The sequence below is a fragment of the Arachis hypogaea genome, chromosome 19 (genome assembly GCF_003086295.3).
Source record: "Arachis hypogaea cultivar Tifrunner chromosome 19, arahy.Tifrunner.gnm2.J5K5, whole genome shotgun sequence".
Lineage (NCBI taxonomy): Eukaryota > Viridiplantae > Streptophyta > Magnoliopsida > Fabales > Fabaceae > Arachis > Arachis hypogaea.
Window position 1 is genome coordinate 17,822,838 of NC_092054.1, and position 20,571 is coordinate 17,843,408.

General features: G+C 29.4%; 1 protein-coding gene across 2 annotated transcripts; it reads right to left on the reverse strand.

Annotated features, from left to right (window-relative positions):
• Positions 1–2,530: 2,530 nt before the first annotated feature.
• LOC112777135 (putative disease resistance protein At4g11170) lies at positions 2,531–11,363 on the reverse strand. 2 transcript variants are annotated; one of them, XM_025821425.2, is made up of 4 exons: positions 10,503–11,363; positions 6,525–7,629; positions 5,997–6,290; positions 2,531–3,955 (listed from the first exon to the last, which is right to left on the reverse strand). In XM_025821425.2, the coding sequence occupies exons 1-4, from the start codon at positions 11,111–11,113 to the stop codon at positions 2,681–2,683; spliced, it is 3,285 nt and encodes a 1,094-aa protein (XP_025677210.1). In that variant the 5' UTR covers positions 11,114–11,363; the 3' UTR covers positions 2,531–2,680. The 2 variants fall into 2 exon arrangements, with proteins under 2 accessions (XP_025677210.1, XP_025677211.1); XM_025821426.2 differs by having other exon boundaries at positions 2,531–3,910; positions 10,503–11,243.
• Between the last annotated feature and the right edge of the window lie 9,208 nt (positions 11,364–20,571).

Sequence of the window (20,571 nt, forward strand, 5' to 3'; positions counted from 1 at the left end):
ATGACTTCTTGTTCAGATTAAAGTACTTTTTCGTAACATGTATATTATCTTGTCTTTGTTGGTCTTCTAAAATTTCGTTATCTTCTTCCGCAACCTTATTGAGATCAAACTGCATGGATCTGTCAATTCCAACGGAGGAGATATCATCTAAATTGTCTTCTGAATTAGACTCTTTTCCATCTAAACTGTCAGAAACTATTTACCCAGAATATTCAGCTAATACTGAAAATATCAACATGCATACAACAAAATAAGTATACCTAGAAGAAACTGAGAACTCCCAAGTAATTAGATAGTGATTTAGAAAAAAAAATGGACGATAATATCCTACGACAATTTTAAAACTAAACGCAAATAAACAACAATTATCATCTCCTTTGTTGGTAGTTTGGACAAATTTCTTAAATAGAAGCTCTGTAATTTGCAATTCTATATACTTCATTTCCTTTTTGTGATGCAATATCCAACTCAACAGCATGCTTAGTTTCGATATAAGGCTTGAAAGTGACACTTGGAGGCACTGCCAACGAGTTTTGTATATAGACGACGCTCCTTACATATCTCATTTACAGTGTAAACGAGATAAGCGACGTTTCATAATATGTGTGTACACATAATATGTGCAACTGCAAATGTGTCTTATCTCGTTTATACTGTAAAAGAAATACTCCAGTCTCAAATCATTTACAGTATAAATGAGATGTGTAAGGAGACACAAATTCGCAAACACTCTACAAATTACTTATTTCGATAAATAAAATAATTAAATTATTTATTTAAAAAATCTTTAGATTTTTACAGTTTAAAATATTATAGTTGGAATTTTATATTAGATAAGAGTAAACTACCATTTTTACCCATGAAGGTTGAAAACGTTGACAGAGCTACCTATAAAAAAAAGAAATTACCATTTGTACCCATAAAACATGGGTTTCATACAATAAAATTATTCAAACACTAAAAAATCACATAAAAATCCCAAATTACCCTCATTATCATCGTTTTCAACTTTTCATTGAACTCAGAATAGAATGCTACCACCTAATGCCCCTGTAACAAATCAATTGTCAAACTCAAACATATTATGTGGAGAATTAAACGAATTGAGCAATCCACACCTGAGTCAAATTCTGAGAGGGAGGGACTTGTTCTGTTTTAGGTCTGTTAGGGTTTGGCGGAGTTAGGGTTCAGTGGAGGAGGTGTAAGATTGGTGAGTGGCTCGAGGGTGGTCGTCTGGACCGAGAGAAAGAACGACTGGGACGGTGAGGGTGGCTCGGGTTCATCGCAGATGGTCGAGACGATGGTGGTTCGCGGCTGGAAGTGTGGACGGCAATGATGCCAGGACTGTGATGGTGGTTTAGACTGTGATGGTGGTTTAGAGGTCTCTGGTTCTTGAAGAGGAAAAAAGAAGGGGAAGAGGAGAAGGAGAAGTGAATTAGGATTCGGTGGTACACAGCTTGTCGCGGTTTTGGTTTGCAAAGAGAATCACGGTGGCCCGTCGGCAGCACTGGTTCGATGATGAGGATAAAGTAGCCACGGTAAGTGAGGGTGGTTGGCGGTGAAGAGAGGAGAGGGGGGACACTATGACTCTACGGTTGCTAGCGGTGGCGAAGCAGGGGCTGGTGCGAAGATTTTCTGGTCGGCGAGGGTGAGACGGGGAAGGAGAGAAGGAGGGGTGGCCACGGCGGAAGGAGGACGGCAGCGGTGGTCGCTGACGCTGGAAGCTGCAGAAACAAAAACAGAGGCCGCAACATTTGTCACGGAGGAGGAGAGATGGCTCGCGGCTGAAAATATTGCTGCTACAATTGTTTGAAAATTAATTGATTATTGGTGAGAGAGAGAAAAGATGGGGTTAGTGGTGGTGGTGGTGGTAAGTTAATGAGCAGATGAGGATGATGGAGTGGTTAGTGGGGAGAGAAAAGATGATGCGAATGATGATAAGGGTAATTTGAAATTTTTACGTGATTTTTTAGTATTTGAATTATTTTGTTATATAGAACCCATGTTTTATGAGTACAAATGGTAATTTTTTTCTATAGGTAAATCTGTCAACATTTTCAACCTTTATGAGTACAAATGGTACTTTACTCATTAGATAAAATATCTAAGTCGCTCTTTAATGGATTTAAAAATGAAATATTATTAAAATGTTTTATTTTTTTTACTATTAAACTTAATTACAAACTTTTAAATATAAAATCTAAATAATAAATTTAATAAAACTAATTAAACTTTTTCTTTCGATCAAAAAAGTATAAACAAACAACTAACAAGATGAAATACTAGTTATTATTATTATTGTTATTATTGATTCTTTTAAATTATCATTTTTATCCAAAAAATACAACTTTCCCGCCCAAAATTTGGTACATGGGATTTCGAATCTCATATAATGTTTTTTCATGATAGACACATTTTTTGTGTTCGAAAATGAATCATTTCAATTGTTTTTAATAATTGAAGAAGTAAAATATAATATTTTATTATTAATTTTATAAATAAAATAAAAAAAAAAACATAAAAGATAAAATTTTAAAAAGTTAAAAATTATATTTTATTTTTTCAATTATTAAAAAAAATTGAGAGGATATTCTTCTACTACTCTCCTAATGGTAGGGCTTAGATTAAGTCCGTACAATAACCTAACATGACACCATATATATAACAAATACCCTGAATATCATCCCCAATTGTGAGCTCCAAACCACGACCTAATTCCATTCCATGGTGAAACCGGGTTGACAGTAGCAGCAGTAGTATAATAACCCAACTGTTCCATTCTTTTAATAAAACTAATGAAACTTGGATATTCTAATGGGTTTACTGGGTGCACTCCAAACCCTTTCAACTCCACTGCCACATACTCTGATGTCATGGATAGTGACACAACTGAGACCTTGATGTTAAACATTCTTCGATTTTGACCTCTGTTATTTAGGAAGCTACTACAACGTTGGTCGTATATTAGAATCACATGATCGCATGAAATCTCCTTCCTTGGTCTGTCCACGTACAACCTGACTTCGTTGACATCGTCTTCCTCTTGATCGTCACCACTGATTGTAAACATCAGCCTAAAACCCTCTGATGGTACTGCAGGAACAATGAAGCATAAAATGAAGCCTAATTTGGGTGCATATGGAGCTGAAGAGAGATTAACAGTAAGGTGATCCATATTTGTTTGATAGTCAAGCCATTTTGGAACTTCGCTCCCGGGATAAACATAAGAGGCTTCAGGGTCTTCATTAGAATTGTCTACATTGTCATGTTCTATTGCAGACAAATATTGGTTTGAAAATCTCACCATGTTGATATGAGCATTCAATGTGACAGCATGGAGAGATTTATTTTCCAACTTCAAGCAGTTCCAGAATACAGCCTTTTTCTTGTTTTCCTTCAGCTGTTCACTCGCATTTGGGAAAAACACAGCCTTCAATGATGTGCAGTTATCTGCATCTAATGTTTCTATGGAGAGGGGAAGCTCCTTTAGAGTTTGAAGATTCTTGCAATCACTTATGTCAAGATATTTCAGACTTGTGAGAAGCTTCATGCTATCAGGCATCTTCTTTACTTCGGAGTTTGCTAGATGAAGCTTTTCGAGTTTGCTTTGGCATCCGAAGGATGAGGGCAATTCTCGGATGGATGTGTGTCGCAAATCCAGTTCTGTCATGTTTTCTGATATCACTGAAAATTTGTTCAATCTTTTGCAGTGATAGAGGCTCAGAAAACGAAGGGATTTCAAGTGAGCATTAGTTTCAAGTCTGGCAAGTTGAGAGCACCAGCTTAGATCCAATGTCTCAAGCTTGTTGAGGGAGAAGACAGATGGATGGACACGAGTCAAGCGGAGACAATATTTGAGATCCAATATCTCGAGATTGGTGGCTTTTGATAAGTCTGGAAACTCCTTCAACTGTGAGGAATATGGAGCCTTAAGGACCTTCAAATTCACAAGATTCTGTACCAATAACAACAGATGATTGTGTCAGCTAGTGAAATTGCATAGGTGCTCTTAGGCAGCCTTTGGTTTATGTCTTACTTGAGACACGGACATAGAAACATAAAATTAAAGACATGGTCACAAATTATTAATGTATATGTATTGTGTTTAGTAAAATATTGAATAAGAGTATAAGACACAATAAAATTAGAAAAAGCTCATATTTTGTAAAAATTAATAACGGATAAAAATATAAAAAATTGATAAAGGATAAAAGCATAAAAAATTGATAAGGAATAAAAGTATAAAAATTAATTGTGTAAAAATTAATAAAAAATAAAAGTGTAAAAAATTATGTCCAATTGATTGTGTCTCTATATCTCAACATTTTGGAGGAACACTAAATACTTGTTCATCCAAAATTTGTGTACTAACATGTCCATTCAAAATTTGTGTCAAAACAAACAAACAATAAACATGTTACCTTTCTATCGTTATACTTATAATCTCTCTTTCTCATCTCATTTTTCTTCTTCCCACCACCACTTTTAAGTTTTAACACCACCACAACTTCACTCTTCCCCACTACCACCAGCCATTCTAATCTAAAAGTTCCCTATACATTTTCTAAATTTTAGTTTTCAATGATTCTATTCTCTCATTCCTTCTCAATTGCTATTATTTCCTCATACTCCCAGTCATGTTCATAAATACCTGAACACTCAGATTCCACTATTATATGGTAAGTTATATTTCTATTTCCCATACATAATCAAATGAGGAGAGAATTCAATTCACTTTTCACACAACCATTACAATTCCTCCAATTGCTATTCATACTATTTATACTAAAAAAATCTAACTAATAATTAAATAATAAATATTAGTAGCATTTTATACTTAACACAAAAATCAAAAGATTAATTGTATTATTAACGTTCATATTTAAATTCTATAATTTTATGATTTTGGATGTGTTTTAAAAATATTTTGTATATAATATCATACTATTAGATGTGATATAATTAAAAAAAAATTTATGAATATACTATCTACATCTTCTTACTTAAACTTTTGATTTTTTGTGCTTCTTCAGTCAAACTAATTAAGTATAAATTATTTTATTGGTAACAACTCTATTATTAAAACCAAATAAGATCAACTGTGTTACAATTAAATAAAAATAGATTATTATGTTTATTTTTAAATGACAATTATGTTTATTTGTGCTTTATCTGATGCTCCACTTGAAGAAGATGACTATACAGCCATTTAGATTTGTCTTCCACATCATATTTTTTATGTTTGTTATCAGTGTGCTGGGATTGGAAAAGGAAATATTTTGTGAACACAAATATAGTAGAATGGAACCACAAGAAATAGCCTTAATACTTGCAAGCCCTAAGATTTTAAAGATTTAAAGTGTGCCAATTACTCCTTTCGTTTCGAAACTAAATACGAGTACAATTATATAAACAAAGGGGCAAATAATAATAATAATAATGAAAGAAGAAGAAGGTGCTTTCTGACTTCATCGATGAAGACGTTCTGGTTGAGCTCCAAGACAAGAGAGTGGTGTTATCACATTTAAGAATGCAATGTAAAAGAAAGAAGAAAAAACCGTATTTTTTATATGAACTAACGTAAAAAAAAAAAGAATGAAACAATAACTAAAGAGTGGGTAGGAAGTTAGAGAAATTTAAGTTTTTAAAATTTAAATTAAGTTTAATTATAAATATGTATCTAAAAAATAGGGATATGTTTTTCTAAAAAAATAATTAAATAATATTAAAGGCTGACCAAAGGCCGATTTTGTATTGTACAAGTAGCATTTTCCTAACGATATTGTGCTAATTTATCTACGGCCATTATACATGCTACAGTAGCATCCTCTTCATAAATTGAACACGAAAAATATGAAAATGATTTTTGCACATTATTTATCAGCAACAGAATTATCAATAAAGCAAAAGAGCAAAAGTGGTATGTGAACATCATTCTCCAAATAGTTCTAATAACTAACATAATTACATAAACATACATGGACAGAGTTAGTTACCTGGATCCCATACCAAAGCTTTTCCACTTGACTATAAGGTAGTTCCAATATAACTAGCTTCTCAGCAGAAAATTTCTTTGGTAATGATTTGAGAGGGTAATAAGTCCAACGAAGATATCTGAGTCGACTTGGCAACTGTTGAAGCCCCTCGGGAAAGTGTAAGAGGTGTTGTTCCCCATAAAAGTCAAGAAATCGCAGCTTACTCATCTTAGAAAATACTTGAGGACTTAACTGCATGTCCCTAACTGTTGCTTTGGAATAGCTGAAGTTTATGCTTCTAATGGCCTCACTCCCCTGTTTTAAAGTATAGTTAACAACAAGAAGAATAAGTATGCATTCTTGTTTTAACACTTTTGAAAGTTGAAATTCACTAAATATATACACTTTGGTCTTTAAAAGATTTTTCATTTTAACACATAACAAAAGAATGAAATGCAACATTTACCTCAGAGAAGTCAAATATTCTTCTTGCAAACCCAACAAAAAAATGAAGTAAAATGTTCTATACATCATAAGTTTGACATTTACCTGATTATTTTTCAGTACTTGATAAATGTCCTCAGGATTCCAAATTCGACTATAGTTACCAGGGTCTTCAATAGATTCTTGGCGAACAATCTCCCAAGCCATTTCTTGTACAATATCATGCATTGTCACTACATCCTCTTTAGAAATGGTTATGAAAGATATATCTTCAAGTCTTTTCAATGCTGCAGGAACTGGAAAATTCCCATGCTTTAACAAACTCTCTAAGTACTTCACTTTCAACTTCATTCCATCAAAAAAGCATGCAATGTCCAAAAGCATTGATTTCTCTTGGCGATCCAACTCATCATAACTCAGCCTCATCATATCAAAAACCTTCTTATTCGGAATCTTCCCAAGTTTCTCTAATTCACTTTCCCATATCCACTTTTCTTTTCCATGAAGTAAATGACCCAAAGTCTTAAGAACCAGTGGAATCCCTTTGGCATGATCCACCACCCTCTCTGCTAACACACGATACTCCTTTTCAACAACTTCATTTTGTTGAAACGCAATCAAATTGAAAAGCTGAAGTGCTTCATCAGATTCCAATGGTTCAACCTTGTATGTATCATTAGCATGAGCATATTTCGCAAGCACTTGCCTATCTCTGGTAGTTACAATAATTCTACTACCTGATCCAAAACTTTGCGGGGTTCCAACTAGAATTTCAAACTGCTCTGATTGATTAACATCATCAAGAACAATAAGAACCTTCATGCGGCCAATTCTCCTCTCAACATAAGTAGGCAATCCATATTGTGTGTCAATTTCAAGATTTTCGCCTAAGAGTTTAGAAAAGAGTTCATTCTTCAAGTAAATAATTCCATGTCTCAATGATACTTCCCTTACGTTTCGTAGAAAAACAACGCTTTCGTATTCATCACGAAGTAGGTTATAAACTACTTCTGCAACGGTTGTCTTTCCGAAACCACCCATGCCCCAAATTCCAATCACACGGACGCTCTCTGGCTCTTGGCGAAGCAATGATTCAACACGAGAAATTGATTTAGCAATTCCGAAGAGTCCTTTTGAGGAAAACTGGCGCATATTTTTCAACCTAGCGTTCACTGATTGGATGATTTCTTCAATAAGCTCAGCATCATTCCTATGCAACAAACGTCAGATAAAAAAGTGCAAACTTCAACAAACATTATCATAGCTAATTGACGAAGCAATCAGAGGCGGCCACAGCAGATACACCGATGGAGTTGAAAGCCACGGAAGCTCCATGGCGGAGGTGACCGGCGTTAAATGTTTTGAAATGATTTTAGAATAGAAGGTGCCGGAACCTTCTTCGAGTTTTGCCAATGGGCTTTATATCAAAAGCAGAGCTAGATCGGAGCAGGAGTGTTGACCCAATCTGTACAGTCAGTAAAGGACAAATAGATCTGTCTAACAATAATGCGGTTTATAAAATAGCGAGCGATTGATCCTTAAATAGATTTGTATTAAATTAATTCTTGACTTGTTAAATTAAAAATATTTTAAAAAGTCAAAATAAAAAACAAATTTTAAATATTATTTTAATTTTTAATTTAATTTAATTTTTAATATTTAAAATAAATTTTAATTTTATTTTATCATTAATTTTTTATAACAATTAGTTAATTTCTTTTTCAATTTTACTCTTAAGCATATTATCCTACCTCAATTCTAGTCATAATCATAATCTAATCTTAAGGTAATTATTTATATAAATATTTTTTTATATAAAAATGATAATTAAAATATTGATATATATTATATATTATTAAGTTTAATCAATGATATCAATTCATTTAAGAATTTTTAGTTATCATAAAGGAATAGGTGTGATGATAATAATAGAGATAAAATTAAAAAAAATATAATTTTTCACTAACAACTAATTATTAAAAGAAATAATGATAATGATAAAATTAAAATTTATTTTAATCATTGAGGAATAAATTAATCAAATTAAACTTTGAAAATAAATAAAATTTTAAAAATGATACAAAACTCTACGTCTAAATTATGTATTCATTTATTGAAATGATTTTTCTTTTAAAGTATTCTAAATTAAAATTTTTAGTCAATATTTTTTTTCTTTTAAATTTCTCTTTCTTTCTCCTTAATCTTGACCTATAAAATGATGATTTAATATCTAATATTTTCCTTTATTCAAATACAAAAGTGCAAAACATGGAAATACAGGTTGAACTTTCCTAAAGAATATTCTAACAAGTTGAGTTTTTTTTTAATGAAAATTAAATTAGTCGAAGTAGATTGATTAAATTTAAAATGTAAAAAGATTATATAGTTTGAAATAAATTAAGTTAGATGTCATTTAGTAATGTTACGTGTCATGAATATTTCTTTTTTTTTTTTTTTAGAATATTTCTCTAAAAAAATTTTCAAAACATTGTTAGAATTGCGATATTAACTTGTGAAAATTAACTTCACTTCTTTTACTATTTTGGCTAAAGAAACTTAAAACAAAGAGAAAATATTCAAAATCACCTTTTGATAATTACCCAATTTAGTAACTAGTCTTGGGAGCAAAGAAGAATAAACGACATTGTTAACATTGAACAATGTACTCTTCCTCCAAAATAGTTTATTACTAAGTCGAAAACATATGATTATAAAAAAGTTTTACCCCACTTCTCTGATTAAGTTTTTCTAAGATCTTGTAAGACTATTTTTTTCACTCATTTTCTTCTAATTATTCTCATTGTTTTTTATTTTGTATCAACTTAGAACACTTAATAGTAAGTTCTACCTTAATTTTTCCTCTTTAAAAATTCTTATTCATCCTCAGACGTTAATAAAAATTTCAACACTTATTCTTTACTATTATCTCACACTTTTAGTATTTGTATTATTTATTTATCATTAATAAAAATATTTTGCTCACAAATTTACTAACTCTTAATTTTTCCTTTTAATCTCTCTTTACATAATTTTTTTCCACAAAACCACACGCAAATTAATTTCTCTTTTTTGTAATGTATGCATTTACTTGTGACTTACAAAAAAATCAACCAAACAAACAAACACGACAACAACAAATTTGTACTTGGAACCTAATTAGGATTAAATATGTCATTCCCATATTTGCAATTCGTAGTTTAAGGTTTAGGATTAGTTAAAAAGGGACAAAGGAATCAAAGCATAAGTGGAAATTGTGAAGTCATCCTTCCTAACTTTCTTTCTCTGAGTGGTTTAGCCAGCTTTGCTACTATCACATCATTCTTGATTCTCGTTATACTACTATTCATAAATATGGTTGGTGAGAAAAGTAACATTACATATGTGTATGTATCATCTTAGAAGCATAAATGCACAACACGGAATACACATATGAGGAGAATGTTACTTTTCTTACCAACCATATTTACGAGAAAAGTAATATATAGGGGAGACTAAATTGTAGCAATTGAAACTTTAAAGGCTAAATAAGTGCAACTTACCAATCTTAGAAACTAAAATGAGGCTTAATTCTAGTTAGAGATTTATTTATATTTCACTAACTATTATATATGAGCAAGAATAGTCGGATGGAACTTACAGAACAAGCAAGCCTGGGGAAGTTATCACTGGTGGACTTTTTGTCAAGCAGTGGGAGTAGCAATATAATTAACATTCCTCTATTAATTTATTTCTCTTTTTGTAATGTATGCAGTATATGCAGTGGAATAACTTTATTTGTGGTTTAAAAAATAAAAAAAACCAAATCCAAAACAATCAAACAAACAAACACGACAACAACAACAAAAAATTTGTACTTGTGATCTAACTAGGACTGAGTATGCCATTTTTATTTTCCCAATCAGTAGTTTAAGGGTTAGGCTTAGTTAAAAAAGGGAAAAAGGCATCAAAGCATAAATGGAAATTGTGAAATCATCCTAAGGTTTTTTCTCTAAGTGGTATAACCTGTTTTTTTGCTACTATTGCATCATTCTTGATTCGGTTACTAAATATTGTTGGTAAAAAAGAAAAAGTAAGATTAGATACCCGAATTTTGCTGAATGAAAGCCTGAAATATTAGCAGCTTCCTGAAAAGCAGATCTCCATGTTTGTGCCTTTTCCTTGCCAAACCTTTTCTCTTGTTGAGCAAAGGCAGTAGAAAAAACGCCCTTTTGATGTCTCACATGAGACGGTTCCACTCTGTAGAAAACCGGTAAAACAATTTGTCCTTTTTCTCTTCTACACTCCATAATCTTGACCAGCTCATCCAAACACCAAGTCGAGAACGCATAGTTCTCTGAGAACACAACTAACGAGATCAACGACTTTTCAATTGCTTGGAGAAGCTCTTGCGAGATTTCGCCGCCTTGCTCGAGCTTGGTGTCAACGAAGGTGACGATTTGTTTCTGCCGTAATGCCTTGGTGAGATGGCTGAGCAAACCTTCCCGAATGTCTTTGCCACTGAAGCTGATGAACACATCAAACTTCGTGTCATGAGTTGGTGATGATCCCTCTGGATACGAAGGAGGAGTATTTTCTTCTACCGGTATCTCTGCATCAAATTTCTGAGCGATAATTGCAATACAGATTGCTATTACACAAACAATTAATCCAATATATCTCATTTTACAAGCTAATGTCCTTGGATTTTGAAACATTGCCACTAGGATATAGGAAGCTTGAAAAGGAAGAGAGAAAGGGGAAATAATGGAATCAAAAAAAGATTGAATATACCAGCACTTTCACGATTCAGTGAGTAATGGTTGAAGAAACAAGGTAAAGGGAAAAGTCTTGGGTCAATGGTCAACTCTTTTGAGTGTGTGTTTAAAATGAATTACTACTATTAATTATATACAAGTTCTTTCAACGAAATTTCTGTTAAATTTTACCCGATAAAAACTATCGTTTCAAATGTGAATACTAGTTGCATACTATAATGTTTCGAAACGAAAATATCTGGTAGCCAAAGAAAAATAGCCAAAAACAGCCATAACTTGCCTTATTTAGCATTTATTAATTGTTGCAATAATTAATTAATGTTAAATAAGACAAGTTCTGACTGTGTTTTTTTGTCTATCTAGCATTACTCTTATCGAAAATATTTGGTAAGCAAAGAAAATCAGTCAAAAACAGTCATAACTTGGCTTATTTAGCATTCATTAATTGTCTTCTGACTATTTTTTTTATCTCCCTAATATTACCCAATATTTATTTACTGTCAAAAAGTGATTAAGCAATTAATTTTTACCATTTGGCAGAATGGTAGAACAAGCTAGGGAAGATTTGTGAATAAAAACGATTTGATATCATTCAAGGACTATTTTACTTTTAGTAAGTGCCTATATCTAAGGCTAGCTGCACTAAATAATTATTAATTCCCAATAATGTTCTATATAATTAATCAATCTGTGTTTCGAATTATACTAATGATTAAGAAATTGAAAAAGTTGTTACTACCTACCATTGTTGACTGGTTATTTATTATGATTGACTTACGAAATACTTCATTCAATTCACAAAAATCTGTCACCACTTTTAACATTCGCAAAATTGAAAATCTATTGTAACTAAATAGCAATACCAACTTGAAGATGGATATTTATTATACTTTTAAAGTTTAAACAATAAATGTGAACTTGATCATTATGTGAGAGATAACTATAGAAACAAATATCATTTACGGTATTATTTTTGGAAATGTTTGGGCTAAAATCACAAGAAAAAAAAATTTGCAAATTCAATATCATAATTTATTAATTTTTTAGAATTAAAGGCTTATTTATTTATTTACTTTGTCTACAAAAAATATCTTACTTTTATTTGCGCAGATGTTGCTCGCAATCGACTAATGCTTCTGGTTTATGTTAGCAAAGAGATGCCGTGAACTCAGTCAAAGATTTATTGAAGTTTTATTTACTTAAATAAATTTGAGATATAATAAAAAAATTGAAACAAACTAAAATGACATTGTTTGATTTGGGTTTACATTAAGTAAAATAAACCCTAAATCTTATTACTTTTTAATGTTATATCTTTTGCCAGTTTTAAAATTTGGATCATTAAAAAGATTTACTTCACTTATTCTCTAGCAATTCCTAAAACTTTCACCAAAATCTAAAAGCATTAGACATTTTAGTAATAACTGTTGTCATGAAATAACCAAATGATATCTAAAATTTATAAATGATATACCATTTTAATTCTAAGATATAGTGCTCTGTAACTAAAAAAGTTTCGTCTCAATTGGAGATCCCTCGCATAAATTCAACCTCAAATGCTGCTAAATTCTGCAATAAATCTAACTTTTTCAGTAAACTTCTAAAACCACAATAAATTTTAGCAAAAATATTTAATAACAAAAAAGAATTAACTAAAGGTGAATTCTATGATGTAGAAAGAAAGATTCTTCTACATGTGTATGTTTGTGTTGTCAAAAAGGTAGTGTGACAAGTGTTTGGAAAGAGAGTAAATGAAGAGACAAGATTTGACATGTTGCAAGTAAAATGTAGTGTATTTTGTCTTATGTAACATGGAAATGATGTATTGATTAAATAGACTAATTATATTTATGTTAATTAATTATTAAAGATAATATTGGACCTTGTATGATTTTTTTATTTTTGGACTTTTGAATGTACGCTCTCTTTCTCCAAAAATATTAACTTTACACACAAAAATTTATTAATATTTATTTATTTAATATATACCTTTTTTCTTTTTTGATGACTTAGATATATTCAGTTTCACAAATATAAAAATATATTTACACATTTTAACTAACAAAAAAACATATAACTTTACGTATTTACATACATTTAAATTAACGGTAATATTTATATATATTTAATTTAAATATTATATCAATATATCTGTTAATATTACTCTGGGTATATATAGATATTTATAAAAAAATATTATTCAAACACCACATATTCTTGACATCTTATAAAAATAGTTTGTTATTAATTATTTATATATTTAAATTTTTTTAATTAATAAAACAAAAAAATTTTATATTTAATTGTTTAAAAAATATTGATGTCAAAATAGTATTTGTAATACTGCCATTTTTATGGTGCAAAGAGAGAATATATATTTTGGGAGAGTTGATTTTTTTTAAGAATGAAAATTGTGATAAGAAATTTTGCTTTTTGTTATAAAGGGAAATTAAAAATAAATTTAATTTTAATATAGTGTTAGTATAAAATAATTTTATATTTATATCTAATAACGTAACACTACATTAACAAAAATAATTACTTTTTATAGACAGTATTTATTGTCATCCAAAAGACCAAATATAATTACATGACTGTGTAAAACACATTTTACACTGTCAATACATCAAAATTAAACTCACTAAAAATATGTGCACCCAAAATTTGTATAACACCAGACATATTTTTTTTGGTGACTCATAACACCAGACATATAGGAAAACATGGTAGACACCAAAAAAAATATAAGAAAATATAGTTATTTTTCGGTATTATATAGACGATATATTGTTATTTTGTTTGCATTAAAATATCTATTTACAGTTGTTTATAAAAGATAATTAAAAGAAAATTTTAAATACTAAAAAAAAAAATCTTTTAATAATTAATATTTCAAAAAAAATTGTCTAAAAAAAATTAAATACTTCAAGTTATTATTAGAATATTTTAGATGCAATCTATTATTTATAATTAAATTATTAATTTTTTACAATGAATAAACTATATTATTGAGTGAATATTTAATATTTATTATTTTATTAAACGAAAAAAGTATGTCATCTAAATAGATTTAACAAAATTATATGATTAGTTTCTCTTTAAAGGCACTATATGATTAGTTTCTCTTTGAGGGCATAGAAGTGTGTTGAAGAAAGATGATAATCTTTTTAGTATATATTATATATTCATTAATTTAATTTAAAATAAATATTAATAAATTTTTGTGTGTAAAATTAATTTTTCAAATAATATTTATTATGTAAATAAAAATAATTAATTGAATTTTCTTTTTCAAATAACATGAGTTGAAAGAAAAATAATTAATTGAATTTTTCTTTTTCATTAATTTTTCATCTAAGTTAATAATTTTTCTTCCGACTCATGTTACTTGAAAAAGAAAATTCAATTAATTATTTTTATTTACATAATAAATATCATATGAAAAGTTATTTTTTACACACAAAAATTTATTAATATTTATTTTAAATTAAATTAATGAATGTATAATATATATTAGAAAAATTATCATCTTTTTTCAACACACTTTTATGTCTTCAAAAAGAAACTAATCATATAATTTTATTAAATTTGTTCAGACATACTTTTTTCGTTTAATAAAATAATAAATATTAAATATTCACTCAATAACATAGTTTATTCATCGGAAAAAATTAATAATTTAATTATAAATAATAGGTTGCATCTAAAATATTCTAATAATAACTTGAAGAATTTAATTTTTTAGCCAATTTTTTTAAATATTAATTATTAAATTTTTTTTCTTTTTTTAGTATTTAAAATTTTCTTTTAATTATTTTTTATAAACAACTGTAAATAGATATTTTAATACAAATAAAATAACAATATCTCGTCTATATAATACCAAAAAATAACTATGTTTTCTTATATTTTTTTTTGTGTCTACCATGTTTTCCTATATGTCTGGTGTTATACAAATTTTAGGTGCACATATTTTTAGTAAGTTTAATTTTGATGGATTGACAGTGTAAAATGTGTTTTACATAGTCGTGTAATTATATTTAGTATTTTGGATGACAATTCACACCGTCTATAAAAAGTAATTATTTTTGTTAATGTAGTGTTACGTTATTAGATGTAAATATAAAATTATTTTATATTAACACTACATTAAAATTAAATTTATTTTTAATTTTTCTTTATAACAAAAAGCAAAATTTCTTATTACAATTTTTATTCTTTAAAAAAATCAACTCTCCCAAAATATATATTCTCTCTTTCTGCACCATAAAAATGGCAGTATTACAAATGCTATTTTGACATCAATATTTTTTAAACAATTGAATATAATTTTTTTTTGTTTTATTAATTAAAAAAATTTAAATATATAAATAATTAATAACAAACTATTTTTATAAGATGTCAAGAATATGTGGTGTTTGAATAATATTTTTTTATAAATATCTATATGTACCTAGAGTAATATTGACAGATATATTGATATAATATTTAAATTAATTATATATAAATATTACCGTTAATTTAAATGTATGTAAATACGTAAAGTTATATGCTTTTTTTTTTGTTGGTTAAAATATGTAAATATATTTTTATATTTGTGAAACTGGATATATCTAAGTCATAAAAAAAATATATTAAAATAAATAAATATTAATAAATTTTTGTGTGTAAAGTTAATATTTTTAGAGAGAGAGAGCGTACATTCAAAAAATCCAAAAATAAAAAAAATCATACAAGGTCTAATATTATTTTTAATAATTAATTAACATAAATATAATTAGCCTATTTAATCAATACATCATTTACATGTTACATAAGATAAATAAACTACATTTTACTTGCAACATGTCAAATCTTGTCTCTTTATTTACTCTCTTTCCAAACACTTGTCACACTATTCTTTTGACAACACAAATATATACATGTAGAAGAATCTTTCTTTCTACATCATAAAATTCACCTTAACTAAAAATAGTGAAAATTTATCTTATTTAATATTTATTAATTGTTATAATAATTAATAAATATTAAATAAAATAAATTCTAATTAGTATTACCGAAATTTTAGAGACATAATTTGAAGCTAATTTTTGGTAACGTAATACTAAATAGGCTAATCTCGCTAGAAAGGTTAGTTAAAAAACAAACAAAAGATAAAGAGTGGTGTGACATGGAGTTTAATTTTTTTCTATTATATTATGTGTCCACTAAACTCAATTATTAATCTAAAATATATGTTAAAATATAAATATATATTAAAAATAAATTAAATCATATATATATTTATATACAAATATATTACCAGTTGATTTTAGTTTAATATAAGAATAGTATTTTTGAATTCCGTAAAGCCAAGTTTGAGGTCTTGACTTAAAAGTTCACATGTGAATTTGGAATTTTAGCTCTGTTTTGGTCGGTGTCTTAGGGTCTACACTCTACAATGTACGAGCATTGATCTTTTTGTTCTCATCTTTGCGGGGCCACAAAACTGTTGGAGGTGACATATACCACTGTAGGGCAAGTGAACGGTTAGATGATGGTGGTGGAAAGGGCGGTAACATAGTTAACGGTGGAGGATTGGAATTTGGAACAAAGAGATGAGGAAGCTAATGCGAGGAAGAGATATAGTGTACAACATAGTGAAATCCGTAGGGAATTTCTGGGGAACAAATAGATAAAATTGTATTTTAATATTTTCTCTAAAGTTTAAAATAGGAAGTAATAAAATTGAGTTAATATTTAAATTCCTCTTCGAAGAATTATTTGATTTTTAATTTAGTGTGTGAAAATTTTGATGACTTAAATTAGTCTATGGAAACAGCTTCCAACACCTTCTCCACTCTGGAGCCATCAATTTTCTGCACAAATATTTGGGAAAGACATTGGTCTCACTTTAACATTACTGAATAAGATTATTTAGGATAAAACGCAGTCACAGCTCTAGTTTTTGGATCTGGCATAATATAGGCCTTTTTGAAGGGGATACAAAATGTTCCAGAATTAAAGCACAAGCAAAGCTAGTAACTTCGTATTAGTGTGGTATGACTATGGATGTGTACTTGTTTGGTAAAAGAAGTGACTTATATGAGTGAACTTGCTTTTTATTAAATTTATCCTAACTTATATGATTTGTAAACCAAAATGACTTATATGTGTAACACTCTTCAATATTAAAATGAAATGCCAATGATAGATGACAAAATATATTAATTATCAATGTATTAACTATTAAACAATTATATATTATAGCAATAAATATATTCTATAATTTTTATTATATTGATGATTTATTAATTTTTTTGTGTCGATGTTTTATAATTTATTTATTATTTATTTTAAAATAATTTTTTTGATTAATCACAACTAAACTTATTAGACTAATAAACTAATAAATAAAATAAGTGAGTAAAGCGATTCGATCCTGATAACCTTGATATACATAGCAAGAAGCAATCTAAAATAGAGGCGCAAAGCAAGCAGAGTCACATATATTCTCAATAGGTGTGACTATTCCTTCATTTCTAATCAGTACAAATAGTACCGTGTAGTTTTAAAACAATTAAAACGATTTATAACGGTTCTTTTTGTTTTATTAAACTATTGATAAAATCATTATTAATAAATTTATAAATATATTTTAATCTCTCACTATTTATAATATTTAAATATATATATTAATATGTCACTAAAATTAAATATTCTTTTAGTATAAATTTTAGGAAACATTTTAAGTACGTTTGTGTATTTTGTTGGCATTTCAGTTCTCTAATCTTGTTCAGCATTGAGATTTATTGTTAAATATTGAAATGGTTCAGATCTTAGGTAAGGTGGTTGTTGTGAATATTAAGGTAGGAGGGTATATGTTGCACTTTCCACCGGCTAAGACGTTGCGGAGTAAGGTTATGTGAAAATATCCATTGTGGGTAACATTGGAAAAAGAAGGGGCACAGCACAATGACTTCGAGCAGAGTTGAATGTAGAGAGCGGTAGCCAAGCCGACTCAATGGGCCATCTGTAAAGTTTTGGGTTGAAACCATGGGAAATAGGCTAATTAATTATGTCCATGGGTAAGGAAAAAAAAAATTTGTCTGTATGAATGAAAACGAAAAACAAAATTTATGTCCATCAATGAAATTTAGTTCATCCAAGTTTTGGCTTAAGCTATGTATTTTTTTTTTAAATGAATCAATTTGGGTTAGGTGGTTATAATTTTTTTTTTTGGAGTTGATGGAGGTAAACTGAGAATTTATTTAAAATGCCAATTAAAAGAAGAGTAAGTACATATGAAAAAAAAAAAAATTATTTCTGTTATTGTAGCCTGTGGATAAATATATTTAAGCAGAGTTTGATGTATGACCCAAAAAAATTTTCAAAAAGACCGTTAAAAACGATTTAATTGTTAAAAAGGATATTTAATTAATATCAAAATTATTAATAGAGACAGAATTTGTTTATAATATTTTTAAAAAAAGCAGATTTTTTTATAAAAAATAAATATATCCTTAATTATCTTTTATTTATGTTTTATAATTTTGATGTTGATAATTTATATTTTTCCTAAAATTTTTGTAATTTTTTTATTATTTATTTAATTTCATTTATTTTTTTTTTGTTTTTGTGATGTTTATCCGTTGACAAAAAAAGACAAAAGATAACAAAAATTAAAAATAAATAAGAAATAGATAATTAATTAAAATTATAAAACTTTTAGAAGAAAGAAAGAAAATAAAAATAATAAAAAAATAATTAAAGATATATTTGTCTCATAATAAAAAGAGTTGGTCCTTTTTCTTAAATATTATAATACTATAAAAAGATTTAGTCGTTAATAATTTTAGTATTAAACATCTTTTTTAATAATTAAATCTTGTTAACAATCTTTTATAGTAATTGTTTCGAAAAAAAGAAAAAGTTTGATACAACTTGGTTCCTTTTGAATTCCTATTGTAACTTTTTCGTTGTAATTTGAGAAAATGTAAAGTGATATTTTTTAAATAAATGAATAAACGTTATTGTGTTAATTTTTTTACCTCAAAGTTTTTGATTCGTGGTTTGGGGTTGTGCCAATTTCATAATGAAAATAGTTGTGAAATTATAGTAAAAGATAACATGAGATTTAGTGGTCGAAACTAAAGGTGATAGTAAAAGAGAAATTGTTGAAAGTTGGAATTGTAAATAAAAGTTTGTGGTTGTGTGGCGTATGGAGACATGAAATTTGGCGTGGGTCGTTATCGGTGTATCATGTGGGGTGAAATTTTTATAACTTGATTTTGAGTGTTGAGTAAATTAGTGTTGGATCATAATAGAATTCATTCATAATAAAGTGGATTACACAAGTTGGATGATCATGGAAGCTTAGCATAACAATTAGGGACATCAGCATGCAGTATAGAAATATATTTCCGGTAATGTTACTAATTAAAAGCCCTCCTAATGATGTGACGATTGATCTGTGGAATGCAGCTGAATTGGATAAAGGGTGGGTAGAGTACTATGGCGATACATTGTCCAGACTGCTGTTGTAGCCGTGGAGACGACACTTCTCCTCGAGACATTGAACCTCTTCAGAAAGTGCATTGTTGGCCCTCTCTAGCATCTTTGCTTTCAAGTAGTTAAAGTCCCGTATTTCTTGATCTGTGATGTGGAGGACCTTTTGAAGCATGTTGTAAGTAGCATCTTTCTTAGCATCCGTGTCAAGAGGGCTGTACCTTCCCTTGGCGTGAACGTTTCCAGGGAGAACGACCGAGAAAGCATACATGACTCCTGTGTCACGGACACCCAACTCAATACGGAAGTAGGAAGGTGGTGGCAAGGAGGCGCCGTAGCAAACCTTCTGGAGCAATTCTTCCATGCTGAGGTTGACGGCATAGGCACCAGAGGCAACCTCACTAGGTGGGATGCAGTTAATCCCTGTGTGAAAGTTGAAAAGTTAGGCATTAGGCATGTCTTGGAAAAGGGTGTAAATTTAGCAGACTGTGGTATGTATTGAGGTGAAGAAAGACTTACATCGACAAAGAGGGGCCCGACGGCCGTTTTTGGTGACGACGGTCGAAGGGCATTTTGGTGGCGCCGGTTGGCCCATTAGCTGCGTCATCTCATCAAGCGCCTCCTTCTCTTTCTCGATTACCTTTAATCGCGCCGTGTAGAAACCAAGGGCTAGGGCCTAGCAATTGAAGGCCTGGTATTCGGTGTTTGGATAGTCGACGACCTGAGCACGGGCCTCGTCGAAGGAAGTGAAGAGTCCCGTGTTCCTTCCTTTGGTGATGACGAAGTAGGTGAATTTTCTCAATTCGGCGTCCATCGTTGTTGGTGGTTCGGCAAGGTGTTTTACGTTTCAGGTCCCGAGCAGGTTGGTTGTTCTGATGTTGTTCAGGAGGAGATTGGTCTAAATCAACAAG

Coding starts and splice junctions, on each gene's coding strand:
- LOC112777135 (XM_025821425.2), bottom strand. CDS start 11,113: ATGTTTCAAAATCCAAGGACATTAGCTTGTAAAATGAGATATATTGGA. Junction 7,630..10,502: donor TTTCATTCAGCAAAATTCGG/GTATCTAATCTT, acceptor TTTGTTGCATAG/GAATGATGCTGAGCTTATTG. Junction 6,291..6,524: donor AAGTACTGAAAAATAATCAG/GTAAATGTCAAA, acceptor ACTTTAAAACAG/GGGAGTGAGGCCATTAGAAG.